This window comes from Rhinatrema bivittatum, chromosome 2, assembly GCF_901001135.1.
Source record: "Rhinatrema bivittatum chromosome 2, aRhiBiv1.1, whole genome shotgun sequence".
NCBI lineage: Eukaryota > Metazoa > Chordata > Amphibia > Gymnophiona > Rhinatrematidae > Rhinatrema > Rhinatrema bivittatum.
In genome coordinates this window covers 691,454,971-691,471,429 of record NC_042616.1, presented here as the reverse complement: position 1 = coordinate 691,471,429, position 16,459 = coordinate 691,454,971, and the positions used below count along the sequence as shown (strand labels likewise).

At 44.8% G+C, this 16,459-nt stretch overlaps 1 protein-coding gene across 6 annotated transcripts in view; it reads right to left on the bottom strand.

The window, feature by feature from the left end:
- Positions 1-16,459, bottom strand: part of WWP1 (WW domain containing E3 ubiquitin protein ligase 1) — a 398,863-nt gene that overhangs the window by 59,237 nt on the left and 323,167 nt on the right. For all 6 annotated transcript variants that reach the window (XM_029591608.1, XM_029591609.1, XM_029591605.1 and 3 more), the window contains one exon: positions 7,643-7,763. In XM_029591608.1, coding sequence (XP_029447468.1) covers positions 7,643-7,763 — 121 coding nt within the window. The remainder of the gene's footprint in view (positions 1-7,642; positions 7,764-16,459) is intronic.

Here is a 16,459-nt window from a genome sequence, read left to right as displayed (position 1 = left end):
TAGACTGTTGCTAATTTAATGTTCATTGTAAACTGATGTGGATTGAAAGCTTGTTGCTAATTTAATGTTCTCTGTAAACCGAGGTGATGTTTCCCAATGTGCCGCGGTATATAAAAACCCTTAAATAAATAAAATAAAATACATTTACATGTTCCACAAAGAGACCGCCGTTCTAGTAATAAGGGTCTCCTGTCTGTACCAACAATCAAAACAGCAAGGCTCAGTGAGGTTCATGATAGAACAATTTTTATTGCAGGCCCTAAACTATGGAATACATTACCAACTAACATAAGATTACAAACAGACATCAAGAAATTTAAAACAGACTTAAAGACGTGGCTCTTTACATGTGCATACACAGAAGCATGACAATTAAATTAAACTTTATTCTTTAGTTCACTGTTCTTATTATTTGATGATTATAATTATGATGTAAGAATGTTTTAAGGTTTTATGATTTTACTGTTTTTACTATAATTCTAAAGTTTCTAATATTTTATGATATTAATTTGTTATTAACTTATCATTAAGTTGATTATATTATTATTGTAATCAACTGTATTTTATGTTAATGTACACTGTTGTGATGGTCTAACGACTGATGTAACGGTATAAAAAACCCAATAAATTATAAACTATATAAATATCAGGGATACGAACAGAATCTAGGAAATGACTGTACACTTTAGTAATTGGAAATAGGAACTCTAGGATACTATAAAAACTTAATAGCTAAACCAGGTCTAACTACAGTTTTTCCAAAAGAAAAAAAAACTTGCATTTAGAAAATATATAGCAGCACTGAAGCAAATATTTTATATAGCACAGATTCCAATAGTGTGAGGTAGCAGAGGATGAATTATAGGAAGTTACTAAAAACTCTAATCTGGAGGCTCAGAGATAGAAAGAAAAACGTTTTCTCTAACTTGTTGCTCACTTTGAAATCTTCCAGTTAGTGACATCACCAGACAGTAAAGATATGTGCTTTGTGCTACAGAATGAATATTTATTATTTTATTTTGTAACTACTGAAACAAAAATGCAAGCATTTCAAGTTAAACAAGAAGCAGGGTTTTTTTCTACTGCAAAAAACCCTAAATTATACTAAGGAGGTAATCAATCTGATTGGACGCTTTCTGGATTTCAGGATCTAGAACAGCAATTGCCACTGGCATACCTCATTGCCACAAAGTTAATTCCATCCATAGAGAGGGCCTCGCTTGAAGGAGCTAAAAAAAAAAGTGCAGTATGGGAAGGAGTGCAGACTTTATTGGAAAACAGGTTTTGGGGAAGCTGTGTGGCCTCTAGCAATCCTAGAAAATTAGAATGCCTCTGCCTGACAGGGGAGTGCTGTCAGTGCTGACCCTAGGAATTACAACATTTATTTGAGGGAAATTCTTTTCAGGACAGGACATGAGTTGCGAATCCAGGGAAAATATTTACTTTTGGAGACTGTTTTCTGGTAACATCTGAACATAAGGATGGAGATATCTCAAAAGCTCAAATATTATAACATTTTCATTGATGGTCATCTAAAAGGTATATCAACCTACAAGACTTCAAAACTTATGGCAATTGTCACTGCAAGACTTAGCCATAACTCCTTTGAATTCAAGCATTTTATAGAAAAGGCTATCATTCCATGCTTTTGGTCCAGTTCATCATGGATTAAACCATGTAAAGGAAGTAAGTTGTACCTATTTCTGAAATTCACATTTCATGGAGCTTCAGAAAATATAAGTTATACTTGGAAAACTTATTGCTCACACATTGAACAAACAGAAAAGAATGGATAGTTTATAGCTTGACTGTTTCATGTATCAAAACTATGTATATTATTGCATCCTACCATAGTGTTATTTTCAAAACTAAAAAGCAGAGTTGCTTACCTATAACAGGTGTCCTCAGAGGTCAGTAGGATATCAGTCCTCACACATGGGTGACATCATCTGATGGAATCCAGCTCAGGAACCTTATGTTAAAGTTTCCAGAACTTTGACTGAGCCCCTCTACATATGCTCTGCTATGCAATATACCACGTATCCATGTGGGGTCCCCCTTAGTCATATCATAAACTTAAGAAAATAATAAAGAACAAACCCGCGAAATGGAAACCCAACTGCACAAGGAGGTGGGTGGGTTTCGTGAGGACTGCCATCCTGCTGTTACAGGTATGCAATTCTGCTTTCTCCAAGGATAAGAAGAATGGCAGTCCTTACACATGGGGGTCAATCCCTAGCTACAGGCTGCCCCCCCGAACATAAAAGAGGACCAACAAAACAGGTGTCAACAGGTACAACAACGTTTTGTTGGTAACAGGAGGGGGGGCAGCCTGAACAGAAAGAACGGGCCCTATGCAGAAAGACAGTTGGATTCTAAACCTCAAACAAGTTCCGAAGGACAGATCGGCCATCCCTATTAAAACAGTAATGAGATGCGAATGAGTGGAGAGAACTCCATGTCACAGCTCTGCATATCTCCATGAGGACTGCTCACAAATGGACCACCGACGATGTCATAACTCAAACAGAGTGATCCATGACATAGCCCCCAAATTGCAATCCAGTCTGGGCATAACAGAATGAAATGCAGTCTGTTAGCCAACTGGAAAGAATCTGCTTGGCAATGGTGATCCCCAACCTGTTCTGATCAAAATAAAAAGTTGGGTAGACTATGGGCTTTCTTCCACTCCAGACAGAAGGCTAAGGCTCTTTTGCAGTCCAAACTATTCAGGGCTCGTTTGCCTTGTGTGAATGGGGCCTGGGAAAGAATGTTTTAAAATGCTTTGAAAGAAATAAAAAATGAAATTTCAGATCTATTTCAATTAATTTGTAACCTATCATTAAAATCATCCAATGTATCTGAAGACTGGAAGATGGCCAATATAACCCCTACATTTAAAAAGGGATCTTGGAGTGATCCGGGAAACTATAGACCTGACTTCAGTGCCTGGAAAAATCGTAGAAACTGTTCTAAAGAATAAAATCACAAACCATTTAGATAGACATGATTTGATGGGACATAGCGAACATGGATTTACCCAAGGGAAGTCTTGCCTCACAAATCACCTACATTTTTTTTTGAAGGGGTGAATAAACATGTGGACAAAGGTGAACCGGTAGATGTGATGTATTTGGATTTTCAGAAGGTGTTCAACAAAGTCCCACATGAGAGGCTTCTAAGAAAACTAAAAAGTTGTAGGATAGCAGGCGATGTCCTTTTGTGGACTGCAAGCTGGTTAAAAGCAAGAAACAGAGAGTAGGATTAAATGGTCAGTTTTCACAGTGGAAAAATGTAAACGGTGGAGTGCCTCATGGATCTGTACTTGAACCGGTGCTTTTTTATATATTTATAAATGATCTGGAAAGGGGTATGACAAGTGAGGTGATCAAATTTGTGGATGACACAAAATTATACAGAGTAGTTAAAACTTAAACAGATTGTGATGAATTGCAGGAGGACCTTGCGAAATCGCCACAGCTCTGACAGAATGAGCCTTGACATGATCCCCAAGCCACAGTCCCGCCTGTGTATAATAGAATGAGATGAAATCTGCTATCCAGTTGGCCAGTGTTTGCTTACCAACGGCAAGTTCCAATCTATTCCTGTCAAAAGAGACTAAGAGTTGCGTGGATTTCCTATGATATTCTGTCCGCTGCAGGCTAAAGCCCTCTTACAATCCAGACTGAGCAAGGTCCTCTCGCCCTGGTGAGAGAGAGGCTTGGGAAAGAAGGTAGGCAGGACGACTGACTGGTTAAGATGGAATTCCATCACCACCTTGGGCAGGAACTTGGGGTGTGTCCGGAGAACCACCAGGTCATGAAAGAACTTCGTGTATGGATGGTAAGTCACCAACGCCTGAAGCTCAATGACTGCACACTGAAGTGACTGCCACCAAAAAGATGACCTTCCAGGTCAGGAATTTCAGGACACAGGAGCTCAGTGGCTCGAAAGGAGCCTTCATCAGCTGAGCCAACACCACGTGAGGTCCAAAAACACAGCAGGAGGTTTCAGGGGAGGTTTCATCTGAATCAGACCTCATATGAAGCAACCCACCAAAGGTTGCATGGAGATGGACAAACCATCTACACCCTGGTGGTAAGCTCTGATCACGCTCAAGTGCACCCTAGCTTCCAAGAGGTGGAAGAGGTAATCAAGCAGTTTGTGAGTGGAGCAAGAAAAGGGATCTAGGCCATGTTGCTCACACCACATCGAAAACCACCTCCACTTTAGCTCATAAGTCTTCCTAGTGGAAGGCTTTCTGGAAGCCACCAGGACCTGAGATACATCATCTGAGAGATCATGGGGCCACAGAATCAACCTCTCAACATCCAGGCCGTGAGAGACAGGGCCCGGAGGTTGGAATGGCGCAGCCTGCCCCGATGCTGAGTGATAAGGTATGGAGAAGACCCCAGGCTGATTGTTTCCTGGAAGGAGAGATCCCGCAGGAGCGGGAACCAGACCTGCCTTGGCCAATGCGGGGCTATGAGGATCATAGTCCCCTGGTCCTGGCGAAGCTTCAAGAGAATCTTTATCACTAGAGGGATCAGAGGACATGCGTAAAGAAAGCCCTGGCCCCAGTTGTGGGCAAAGGTGTCCAAGGCTGACGTGCCATCTGCTCGGTACAGGGAGAAGAACTGAGCCACATTGATGTTGTAAGGGGATACGTACAGATCCACATTTGGGGTGCCCTAGAGATGAAAGATCGATCCTCCACCGCCGGGTTCAGGGACCACTTGTGGGGCTTGAACGCTCGACTCAACCGGTCTGCTATCATGTTGTCCATTCTGACCAGGTACATGGCTCAGAGCACCATCCCCTGGGACAAAGCCCAGGACCAGATCTGAACTGCTTCCTGGCACAGGAGGAACAATCTCGTGCCCCCCTGCTTGTTGATAAACCACATCGCGACCTGGTTGTCTGTCTGGATCAGGACCATCTTGCTGGCCAGTCGATCCCTGAAAGCCCAGAGAGCGCACCTGATTGCTTGGATCTCAAGGAAGTTGATTTGGCATTGTGCTTCCTGTGTGGACCAAAGGCCTTGGGTGAGGAGCCCTTCCACATGGGATCCCCACCTCAGACTGGAGACATCCGTGGTGAGTACAACCTGAACTGGGGGAGATTGAAACGAGACATCTTGCTCCAGATCGGAGAGGGTCCTCCACCAAGACAGAATCCTGGAGAGACGGTGTAACCTGGATGCAAACCTGGAGGCTTTGAGTGGAGAACATCGAGGTGCTCCAACAGCGGCTCCAGCAGTGAAGCTGCAGCCATGGGTGCCAGCGGAGGCACCGACCCCATGTCCCGCAGGGCTCGATCCAGCGCCAACTGCACTCTGCTCTCCAGCACCTCCTCGAAGGTCGCCGACGCCAGGACCGGCTAAGCGGGAGAAGGCGTGACACGATCTTCCTTGGAGCCTCAAGGAAAGTCGGCACCCGGCACCAGAATCGGTGGGGACCTCCTCGGAGCTCCAGCATCGATGAACGGTATAACATCTTTGCCTTGGGGATGTTTCGGAGGCATTGCGGTAAGAACCAGTGCCAGTCCACGCCCTGCTCTGTGTGCTGACAGTGTCCGATGCAGATGCTTTCTCTACTTCCCACGGTGCTTGGACTGGTCTTCCCCAGCACCAAGGAGGGCGGTGAAGATACAGACACTCTTGACCTAGAAGATACCAAAGAAGCCTGATCCCCAGCTCCTCGCTTCCCCGGTGGAAGGTCAGATGGTGAGGGATCGATGCCCATTGGTTCCCCACGATCCTTCAGTATCGAAGACACTGATGCCAACGTAGAAGGCTCAGATCTCTTGGACCCGAAAAGCTTCTCCATCTTGTCGAAGCAGGCCTGCCAGCTCTTGGGAGTCATCTGATCACACAGATGGCATCCCAGAACGTTGTGTCGATTCATGATGAACATAGTCCGAAGGCACTGGGGGCACAGCTGAAAACCTGATGACGCCATGCGGAAAACAAAGCCGGTGAACGGTTGACCAATGTTGATGCTTCTTCAGCTTGAATCGGTTCTTCCCTGGTGCAGAGGCTAAAGATGACGAACCCGATGTATTCGACCTGGAAAAGCAGACGATGACCAGACTCTGGCATCCCTAAAAGACTTCGGTGTCGACGAAAAAGAGCCACACTGAATGCCATCAATATTGGGGAGGGGGGGGGGGATGTCTAATCTTGCCCGGCCCATAGAGCTGTTCCATCTTATCAAGCCATGCCCAGCATCCCTTTGGGGTCATCTAGGTGCACCTGCTGCAACCCTGGATGTCATGTAATGCCCTCAAGCAGAAGACACATTTACCATGGGGGTCCATGACAGACATACTACTTGCATGCTGAGGGCATCACTTAAAACCAGTCGATTATGTCGTCACAAAAGAAAAGGAACGTGATTTTGAAATAGATGGCGGTGGCTGTTAATGGCTGGCAGACACAGAGTGCAACACTGCCCCCGGGGGATAGACTGCAAAAGGAAACTTACTGATAAATGTCAAAAACTCAGAAATGAGTCGATAAGGGGAGAACAGAGATGGGGGACCCTTGTCTACTGCGCGATCCTGAATTACCACAAAAAACCAGTGAACAGAAAAAAGCTTCCAAAAAAGCCAAAAATAGAGGTTGAACCTTTGCTGCAAAATAATGGGCGCTGCACTAAAGAAGAGACTGAGGGGACCCCGCATGGATGCATGGTATACTGCATGCCAAAGCATGCTTTGAAACTTTGACATAAGTTTCCATGCTGTGCTCCATCTGATGTCGTCGCCCATGAGTGAGGCCTGCCACCCTGCTTGTCCTGGGAGAAAGTGAGGGTTTCAAGTATGGATGACAATTATTTCCCCCTAAGGAAAAAGGTAGAATGTAATGCACACAGATGCAGTGTAAGTCCAATACAAAAGAATGTGGGGCAACACTTTTAAGCTGTTCAATTTTCAAAGTAATCTGTTTATTTAGAATGTGGTGGATACACATTCTAAATAAACAGGATACTGAGTACAGTCCTCAAACAGGATACAGAGTACAGTCCTCAAACTGAACACATTATTTGGTTGAGGACTATACTATTACCCACCACATTCTAATTATTCCCCCCTGCCATGTAATATTATCCATAATCACTCAAACTGAAGTATTTTCACTGAAACAAAGTAGTTCACAATATGTATTCAATTAAAGATCAGATAACCACCTGACCTTTGCAGCCACAGACAGCAAATCTTATGCTGAAAATAAGACGAAGCACAAGTTGCCTTGTACAAATCAAGAATGAATATATTTTGGTTATAACATTTTAGTGCAAAAAATGGTTAATGAGGTTACAGCAGTGAAGGGGTTACATTTAGCAAACAAGAATTCAATCTTGCTAACAAAAAAGGTAGCAAAAGCATTTGTCTTCCCTCCTGATTATAGAAAAAACACTTGGGGCCTAATTCACTAAGGCTTTTCTCCCATTCTGTGCCTCTGTGAAAAAAGCTTAGTAAAATCAGGCACCTAGTCTTTATACAACTAGAAAATTAATAGAAAGAAGAAAAGAACTATTATTTGGCAATGTTAGGCAGCTGTAGTTTGAACTATTATGTTCAGCAACCTACATTTAATGGCAAGGGGAAAAAATTAATTCATATCAAAAATGTGTCTTACCTCTAACTCCTTTTCATCAAAGTACTGTAGCCACTGGAGAGGGACAACTTCATTAAAGCCATCAAGAAACGCTTTGGTCTGCTCTTCCACTCCCCTTGAAAACCTCCACTCTGCCATTAACCTAAAAAACAAAGTGCACAGTTTAGAAGAGGATAGTTTTTCACAAACAGAATTGAGAACTTTAAGATATTTAAATTTACATTTTTCTATTAAAGCATTATTTCTCTTAAATTAAGACGACTGGAAGCCTGGAGAGCAGTTTAAGCACTTTCAGTTGCTTATATTTTCAGGACTTTTTTTTTTTTTTAATAGTCTGCCAGCTAGAACTATGGTAACTGTGCCAGAACAGGCCTTTATGTATCAAGAAATGTTTGTTAATGCCTTGGTCATTAAGGTTCCATCAACATTTAGGACAAAAGGGGGCCAGATAAAGATGAGAAAGGTTTTAAACTAGTGCATGTCAATCTTCTTGTTAAGGTCCACTGGTACTGAGTTCCAGTGATGGGTCATCAAAACCTCCTCACATGTCATGCTGTACCTTCCAATTATAATTTAAATGACCAGATTTTAAAATGTTAGCATTTTTATGAAGTTTAAATTAATTAAAAATGTAGTACTTGTAAATCATATTCTACTGAATGAGAAAAATGTAAATTTTAAATTTTAAAAACCTTCAACAAACCCATATATAGAAATATTTTCTTTCTTGTTGCACTTTGTAGCATGATCTTTCCATGTTAAGCAAGAAATGTAGTGGAAATCCCAAGTAGAAGAAAAGGCAAACTATGTGAAGAGAGAAAGCAAATGTTGCTTACCTCACAGGACAGCAGGATGTTAGTCCTCACATATGGGTGACATCACAGGATGGAGCCTAATCATGGAACACTTTTGTCAAAGTTTCTAGAACTTTGACTGGCCCCTACTGGGCATGCCCAGCATGGCACTAACCCTGCAGCTAGCAGGGGTCCCCCTTCAGTCTTGTTTAAAAAGCTACAGGAAGTGCTGAAAAATAAAATAAGAAACGTAACGAACCCAACACAGCGGGGCGGCGGGTGGGTTTCGTGAGGACTAACATCCTGCTGTCCTGTGAGAACACCTGTTACAGGTAAGCAACATTTGCTTTCTCATAGGACAAGCAGGATGGTAGTCCTCACATATGGGTGAGTACCGAGCTGAGGATATCCGAGAAATGCACCAAATGTACCTAAGATGTGCAATAGGCACAAGGACTGGGGTGGAATTTGGTAGTGGGCATCCTGAACCCTAACGGGCAGGCAGAAGGGTGTTGGTACATCAAGTTGTGAACAGGTTACGGAGGACAGATTGGCCGAAGATGGAATCTTGTCTTCCGGCTTTGTCCAAGCAATAGTGGGCTGTAAAGGTATGGAGAGAACTCCAGGTGGCAGCCCTGCAAATGTCAGGAAGCGACACCGAATGTAGGTGTGCTACTGAAGTCGCCATGGCCCTCACAGAGTGTGGTCTTGAAGTGGAATGCCCGCTTGCTGATAGCAAAAGGATATGCAGTCCGTAACCAGGAGGAGAGAGTCTGCTTACCCACAAGCTGCCCCAATTTGATGGAATGGAAAGATACAAACAACTGCGTGCTTTTCCTATGGGCAGCTGCATGGTCTAGGTAGAACGCTAGAGCCGGTTTACAGTCAAGGGTATGCAGAGCCTGCTCTCCTGGACTGGAATGGGGCCTGGGAAAAAAGATAGGTAGTATAATGGATTGATTGAGATGAAACTCAGATACTACCTTAGGCAAGAACGTAGGGTGAGTGCGGAGTACTGCCCAGTCCTACAGAAGTTTAGTGTAAGGCGGATAGGTAACTAGGGCCTGTAACTCACTAACTCTGCGAGTCGAACTGATTGCCAAAAAGAAAATCACTTTCCATGTGAGATAGCGTAGTTCACAGGATTGGAGAGGCTCGAATGGTGGTTTCATGAGCCGACCCAAAACCAGGTTGAGGTCCCAAGAAGGGGCCGGAGGATGCAGTGGAGGCTTGAGGTGAAGCAAGCCCTTCAGAAAACGTGTTACTAGGGGTTGTACTGATATGGGAACATCCCCAACACCTTTATGGAAGACGGCCACCGCACTAACATGCATTCTGATGAAGGAAGTTTTTAGACTTTACTCCGACAAGTGCCAGAGATAGTCCAGAAACTTCGTGATTGGACAGAAAAAGAGGTCAAGGGATTGAGAAGAGCACCATGACTGAAACCTGTTCCATTTGTAAGAATAAGATTTTCTCGTGGAAGGTTTTCGCAAAGCAATCAGGACACGGGAAACTGGATCCGAAAGGTTAAGTGGTTGAAGAATCAACCTTTCAACATCCATGCCGTCAAGGACAAGACTTGAAGGTTGGGGTGGCGAAGGCACCCGTCGTTTTGCGTAATCAAAAGCGGGTCCTTTCCCAAGGGAATGTGGCTGCGAATGGAGAGATCCTGAAGTATTGGAAACCACACTTGGCGTGGCCAGTGAGGTGCTATCAGGATCATGGTTCCATTGTCCTGACGTAACTTCACGAGAGTCTTTGAGAGAAGTGGAAATGGAAGGAATGCATATAGGAGACCTGTCGCCCATGAGAGGGAGAACGCATCTCTTGGTTGTGAGTGTTGGCTGCGAGTGAGAGAGCAAAAGTTCTCTACTTTGCGGTTTTGACATGTCGCAAAGAGATCTATATGAGGGTAACCCCATTGTTGGAAGATCGAGTCCGCTACTAAAGGGTTGAGAGACCACTCGTGCGGTTGAAAGGCGCGACTCAGCTTGTCCGCCAACACATTGTCCACTCCCGGCAAGTAGGTGGCCCTGAGGTACATCGAGTGGGAGAGGGCCTCCGCCCATATCTGCACAGCTTCCTGACAGTAGGTAGGAGCCTGTCCTTCCCTGTTTGTTGATGTACCACATGGCCACCTGGTTGTCCGTCTGAATCAGGATGACTTGATTGGAGAGGCAATCCTGAAATACCCTGAGAGCATTTCTGATTGCTCGAAGCTCCAGGAAATTGATTTGGTGTTTGGCTTCCTCTGGAGACCAATTTCCTAGTGTCTGCAGATTGCCCTCATGGGCTCCTTCCTCTGGAGACCAATTTCCTAGTGTCTGCAGATTGCCCTCATGGGCTCCCCAGCCGAGGTTGGAAGCATCGGTGGTGAGAATTATTTGAAGGTCTGGAGCCTGGAAGGGTAAAGCCTTGGAGGAGATTGATCTGATTTTTCCACCAGGCGAGAGACTGACGGAGTGAGTCGGTGACGTGGACAATGGTAGACAGGGGCTGAATGCATTGAGTCCATTGTGACCTTAGAGTCCACTGCATGACTCTCATGGTTAGGCGGGCCATTGGGGTGACCTGAACTGAGGATGCCATGTGTCCCAGGAGGATGAGAAAGCGTCGTGCAGCGCTGAGACTGCAGCTGGTGTGCGAGAGAGACGAGAGTGAGAGCTCATTGTCGAGGTAGAAAAGCTTTTGCCTGCAAGGTGTCCAAGCCTGCCCCTATGAATGATAAGGTTTGAGATGGGACTAAGTAGGATTTGTCGTAGTTGACGAGAAATCCTAGCGAAATCAGGGTGTATAAGGTAAGATGTAGGGATGACAGAGCAGTTTGCTGAGTAGGAGCCCTGATCAACCAATCGTCTAGATAGGGGTAGACGTGTACACCTTGAGTCCTAAGGAAGGCTACAACTACTACGAGACATTTTGTGAAAACTTGTGGTGCAGATGCGAGGCCGAATGGAAGCACTCGGTACTGATAGTGCTTGGGGCCTACCAGAAATCTTAGGTATTTGCGATGAGATGAGTTATCGCAATATGGGTGTATGCGTCTTGGAGATCGAGAGAGCAGAGCCAGTCTCCTCTTTGCAGAAGAGGAAGGAGAGAACCCAAGGTTACCATCTTGAACTTTTCTCATTGGAGGTACTTGTTGAGGGCACGTAGGTCCAGAATTGGACGAACGCTGCCTGATTTTTTGGGGATTAGAAAGTACCAGGAACAGAATCCTAGGCCTTGTTGGGAGTAAGGCACTGGTTCTATTGCTCTGGACTGGAGGAGGAGGGAGACCTCCTGTTCCAGGAGTGGTGAGTAGTCGGATGTTCCCCATGTCAGCAGAGGTGGGGAGTCCGGTGGGATGGAGAGAAAGTTCAGGTGATAACCCTGAGAGATTATGGCAAGGACCCACTGGTCTGTGGTGATTGTGTGCCACCTGTTGTGGAAATGGCACAATCGACCTCCCACTGGTATCTGAGGCAGTGGGGGCTGGCTGCTGCTCTCTATGCAGGAGTCAAAAACTGGAAGCAGGGCCCGGCTGAGGAGCTGCTTGTGGCTTTTGTTTTCGTATGTGACGAGACTAGGCCTTTTGGAAAGGTCTCGTGGAGCGAGTCCTAGACGGTGGTGGATAGGACTTTTTTGGACAGAAGAATGACTTTTTAGTATCTTTCCTGAATGGCTGCTTGGAGGCATACTCAGAAGGCATCAGAGAGAGCTGTCTCAGGGTCTCATGATGATCCTTGAGTTCCGCCACCGTTCGTTGAATCTGTTCGCCGAACAGATTGTCTCCTACACAGGGCAGGTCAGATAATCTGTCCTGCACTTCAGGGCGAAGATCCGAAGGCTTGAGCCAGGCCCATCTTCTTACAGAAATAGCAGTTGCAGATACCCTAGTAGCAGTGTCAAAGATATCATAAGATAATCTTATCTCATGTTTGCCCGCCTCAAAACCCTTGTTGACTAGGGTTGGGAGCTGTTCTTGAAATTGCTGAGGCAGGGAGTTTGTCAAGTCTTGTACCTGCTTAAATAAGACCCTGCTATATTGGGTCATATAGAGCTGATAAGAGGTGATTCGAGAGATGAGCATTGAGGCCTGGAAGACCCGGCGACCAATGGCATCTAGAAATTTTTGCTTCTTGCCTGGGGGAAAGGAAGTGTGAGGTTTTGATCTCTTTGCCCTCTTTTGGGCAGATTCCACAACGACAGAGTGGTGATCCAATTGAGATTTTTGAAAACCTGGGGCTGACTGTACTAAATAAGTGGTGTCAGCCTTCCTGTTGACTGGAGCAACAGAGCCAGAGTGTTCCCAGTTCTTTTTGAGATCCAGAAGAATCTGGTGAATAGGGATGGAGGTTATTTCCTTGGAAGCGCCCAGGAATTGCAACAGCTTCATCATCTGATGCCTGTCATCATGTTCGGTCTGTAATTGGAAGGGAACCAATTAAGACATCTCCTTCACAAAGTTTATGAAAGAAAGGTCCTCTGGAGGAGAACGCTTTCTGCTTTCAGAAGGAGAAGGTGGTGAAGGCAGGTCATCGGTGTCTGGTGAAGAATCATCGGTCTAGGTATCGTAGGGAATCGGCAACTGCCCCTCTAGGAGCCCTAGGGGGTCGGGACGGCGGAATCCCTGAAGGTCCTGGTCTAGGCTCCAAAGGAACCAAAGGAATAATTGGAGGCACCAATGAAGGCATCGATGAATGGATCTGTGGCGCCGGACGCATCGGCATCGATGGACGTATCGGCATCGATAGGACTCCCGATGGAGGGATGCGGAACGGTATTTCTCCTCGAGATGACAAGGTAAGCGGAGAGGGCACCGGAGCCACCGGTGATCCAGGATCCATCGGTGGAAAAGCGGCGATGAGCACTTCCATCCTCGAAAGCAGCGGTGCCAACGCTGCCGGATTCGGATCGGTGGGCGGTTCCATGATCGGTACTGGCGTTGGTGCCGGAGGAACATGGAGTCGATGCATCACCTTGTCGATGGCCTCCTGAACCAGCCGGTCCAGTTCTTCTCGGAGACCTGGAGCAAGCAGCCCCAGCTCCGGAACAGAAGGAGGCGGCAGAGGCTTAGCCTGAGGGACCACCATTAAAGGCGGAGTCGCGGCTCCCCATCCCCTTTCGGGTGAGGGTTGCTTCGGTGACCCGGTCACCTAAAAGGTCGGTGCCTTTTCTGGATGGGATTTCTTTGACTGCGGCTCAGACAATGGCAAGGTCAATGATTTCACTCCCTCGATGGTCTGAGACTTCCGATGTCGGTGACAATGTTTTTCTCTACGATCCCCTCGATCCTGAGGGGAGTAGAGGTAGTTGAAGGCCGAGAAGTCGTCGATGCCGGACGGTCACCGACCGGTGGTCGATACTGGCACGAAGTTGACTGTGCCGGTTCTGACGACGTTGATGCAATTGATGGCGTCGGGGGTTTGAGCACGGAAGAGAAGTTCCATCTTCTCCATTCTGGCCTTGCGAATGTTTGGTGTCATTAGGGCACATTTGGTGCAGGTCAGGACATCGTGCTCACATCCGAGACACATTATACAGACCTTATGAGGGTCTGTTATGGACATGGTGCGATTGCAGTCCGGGCACCAACGTAAGCCCGACGCCATGGCCATAAAAAAATCGAGCTGCGGTATGGTCGACGGCCAGTAGGCCGCGAGGGCCAAACTCGACGGGAATCGACCGAAAATGGGTAAAAACATACCGGAGTACCATGGAGTCAAAAATTCGAAGGAGGGATCCCTGTGGGGTATGAAAATTTATTTTTTTTTTTTGTAATTCGTGAGGAAAATTCCTGTCAGGAATCTCTGTGGAGCTCCTTAACCGTGTGGCTACTGCTGCGAAGAAAAAAAGACTAAAAGGGGACCCCTGCTGGCTGCAGGGTTAGTGCCATGCTGGGCATTCCCAGTAGGGGCCAGTCAAAGTTCTAGAAACTTTGACAAAAGTGTTCCGTAATTGAGCTCCATCCTGTGATGTCACCCATATGTGAGGACTACCATCCTGCTTGTCCTGTGAAAAATTCTGAAACACTAGCTATAGCATCAGGAATAAACAAAGCATTTTTGAGCCACAAGTACATAAGATTTTCCATACTGGGTCAGACCAAGGGTTCCTCAAGCCCAGTATCCTGTTTCAAACAGTGGTCAATACAGATCACATGTACCTGGCAGGATCCCAAGGGGTAGATGATTCTATGCTGCTTACCCCAGGGATAAGAAGTGGATTTCTGCAACTCCTCCTTAATAATGGTTTATGGACTTTTTCTCCAGGAACTTCTCCAAACCCGCTACATCCTCTGGCAACAAATTCCAGAGCTTAATTATGCATTGAGCAAAAAAATATTTTCTCTTACTAATTTTAAATGTCACCTAGTAACTTCATTGTGTGTCCCCTGGTCTTTGTACTATTTCAAAGAGTAAACAACTCTTTGAAATAGCTCCATTCCACTAATCATTTTATAAACCTCTATCATACCTCCCCTCACGTCTCTTCTCCAAGCAGAAGAGTCCTAACCCTCTTTAGTCTTTCCTCATAGGGGAAATGTTCCATTCCCTTTATCATTTTGGTTGCCCTTCTCTGTATATTTTCTAATTCTGCTATATCTTTTTTGAGATGTGGTAACCAGAACTGCATACAATATTCAAGGTTAGGTCGCACCACGGAGTGATACAGAGGCATTATGATATTCTCTGTTTTATTCTCCATTCCTTTCCTAATAATTCCTAGCATTCTATTTGCTTTCTTGGCTGCTGCTGCACATTCAGCAGAAGATTTTAATGTATTAATGATGAAGCCTAAATCCTTTTCATAAATGGTGACTTCTAATGTTGAACTTGCATGGTATAGCTATAATTTAGGTTACTCTTCCTTAAAGTGCTCACTTTGCATTTGTCCATATTAAATTTTGTGTGCCATTTGCATGCCCAGTCTCCCAGTTTTGCAAGATCTTCTTACAATTTTGCACAATCCACTTGTGTTTTAACAACTTTGAATAATTTTGTATCGGCAAATTTGATCACTTCACTCATTGTTCCCATTTCCAGGTCGTTTATAAATATATTTATTTATTTATTTAAAAACTTTTCTATACCATCGTTAAGTGATATACCATCACAACGGTTTACAAATAGGCACATAAATAAATTTGAAATAGATTTTACTTTAAACAGTGGGTGCCAAAGTTGTTCAGATACATGATTCAAAATATTATAAGCTATATGTAGTGTGTATTGAAGTTCCCTTAATAGGCTATCCATATATGCGATATACTGTAATTCTTTAACTTAAAGCTTAAGTGTGATAAAAATAAAGGTAAGGAATGCATATATGTTATCTGGTGACTTTTGCCTGTGTGTATAAGTCCTTTTCTAGTTTCTTAGTACTACCTATTCCCCATTCTCATTATGAAATGCTTTTTTGAAAAGCCATGTTTTTAGGCTTTTTTTTGAAGAGTTTATGGTCTCTTATTAGTCTTATTTCGGGTGGCATTGAGTTCCATAATATAGGGCCGGCTAATGATAATGCTCTTTCCCTTACTTGTGTCAGAGTTTAGCTGTCTTTACAGGGGGTATGGTTAGTAAGGCTTTATTTGCTGATCTGAGATTCCGTTGGGGAATATGTAGTCTTAATGCAGTGTTTAACCAATCTGTATTTTCTTCATTGATTAGCTTGTGGACTGTGCACAGTGTTTTAAATTGTGCTCTTTGTTTGATTGGTAGCCAGTGTAATTCCGCAAGAGTTTGAGTGATGTGGTCTCTTCTGCCTTTTCCAGTCAGAACTCTGGCTGCAGAGTTCTGTAAGATTTGGAGTGGTCTTAGTGTTGACTGTGGTAATCCAAGGAAGAGTGTGTTACAATAGTCTGTGCTAGCGAAAATAAGTGCTTGAAGAACAGTTCGAAAGTGTGCTAGAGTTAGTAGTGGTTTTAGCCTTCTTAGGACCATTAGTTTCGCGTACCCCTCTCTGGCTTTCAATGATATGTTGATTTCACTGTCAATTATTACTCCTAGGTTTCGAGTTTTTTCGGTTAGTTCCACTATCTGATCGTTTCTAATTTTGA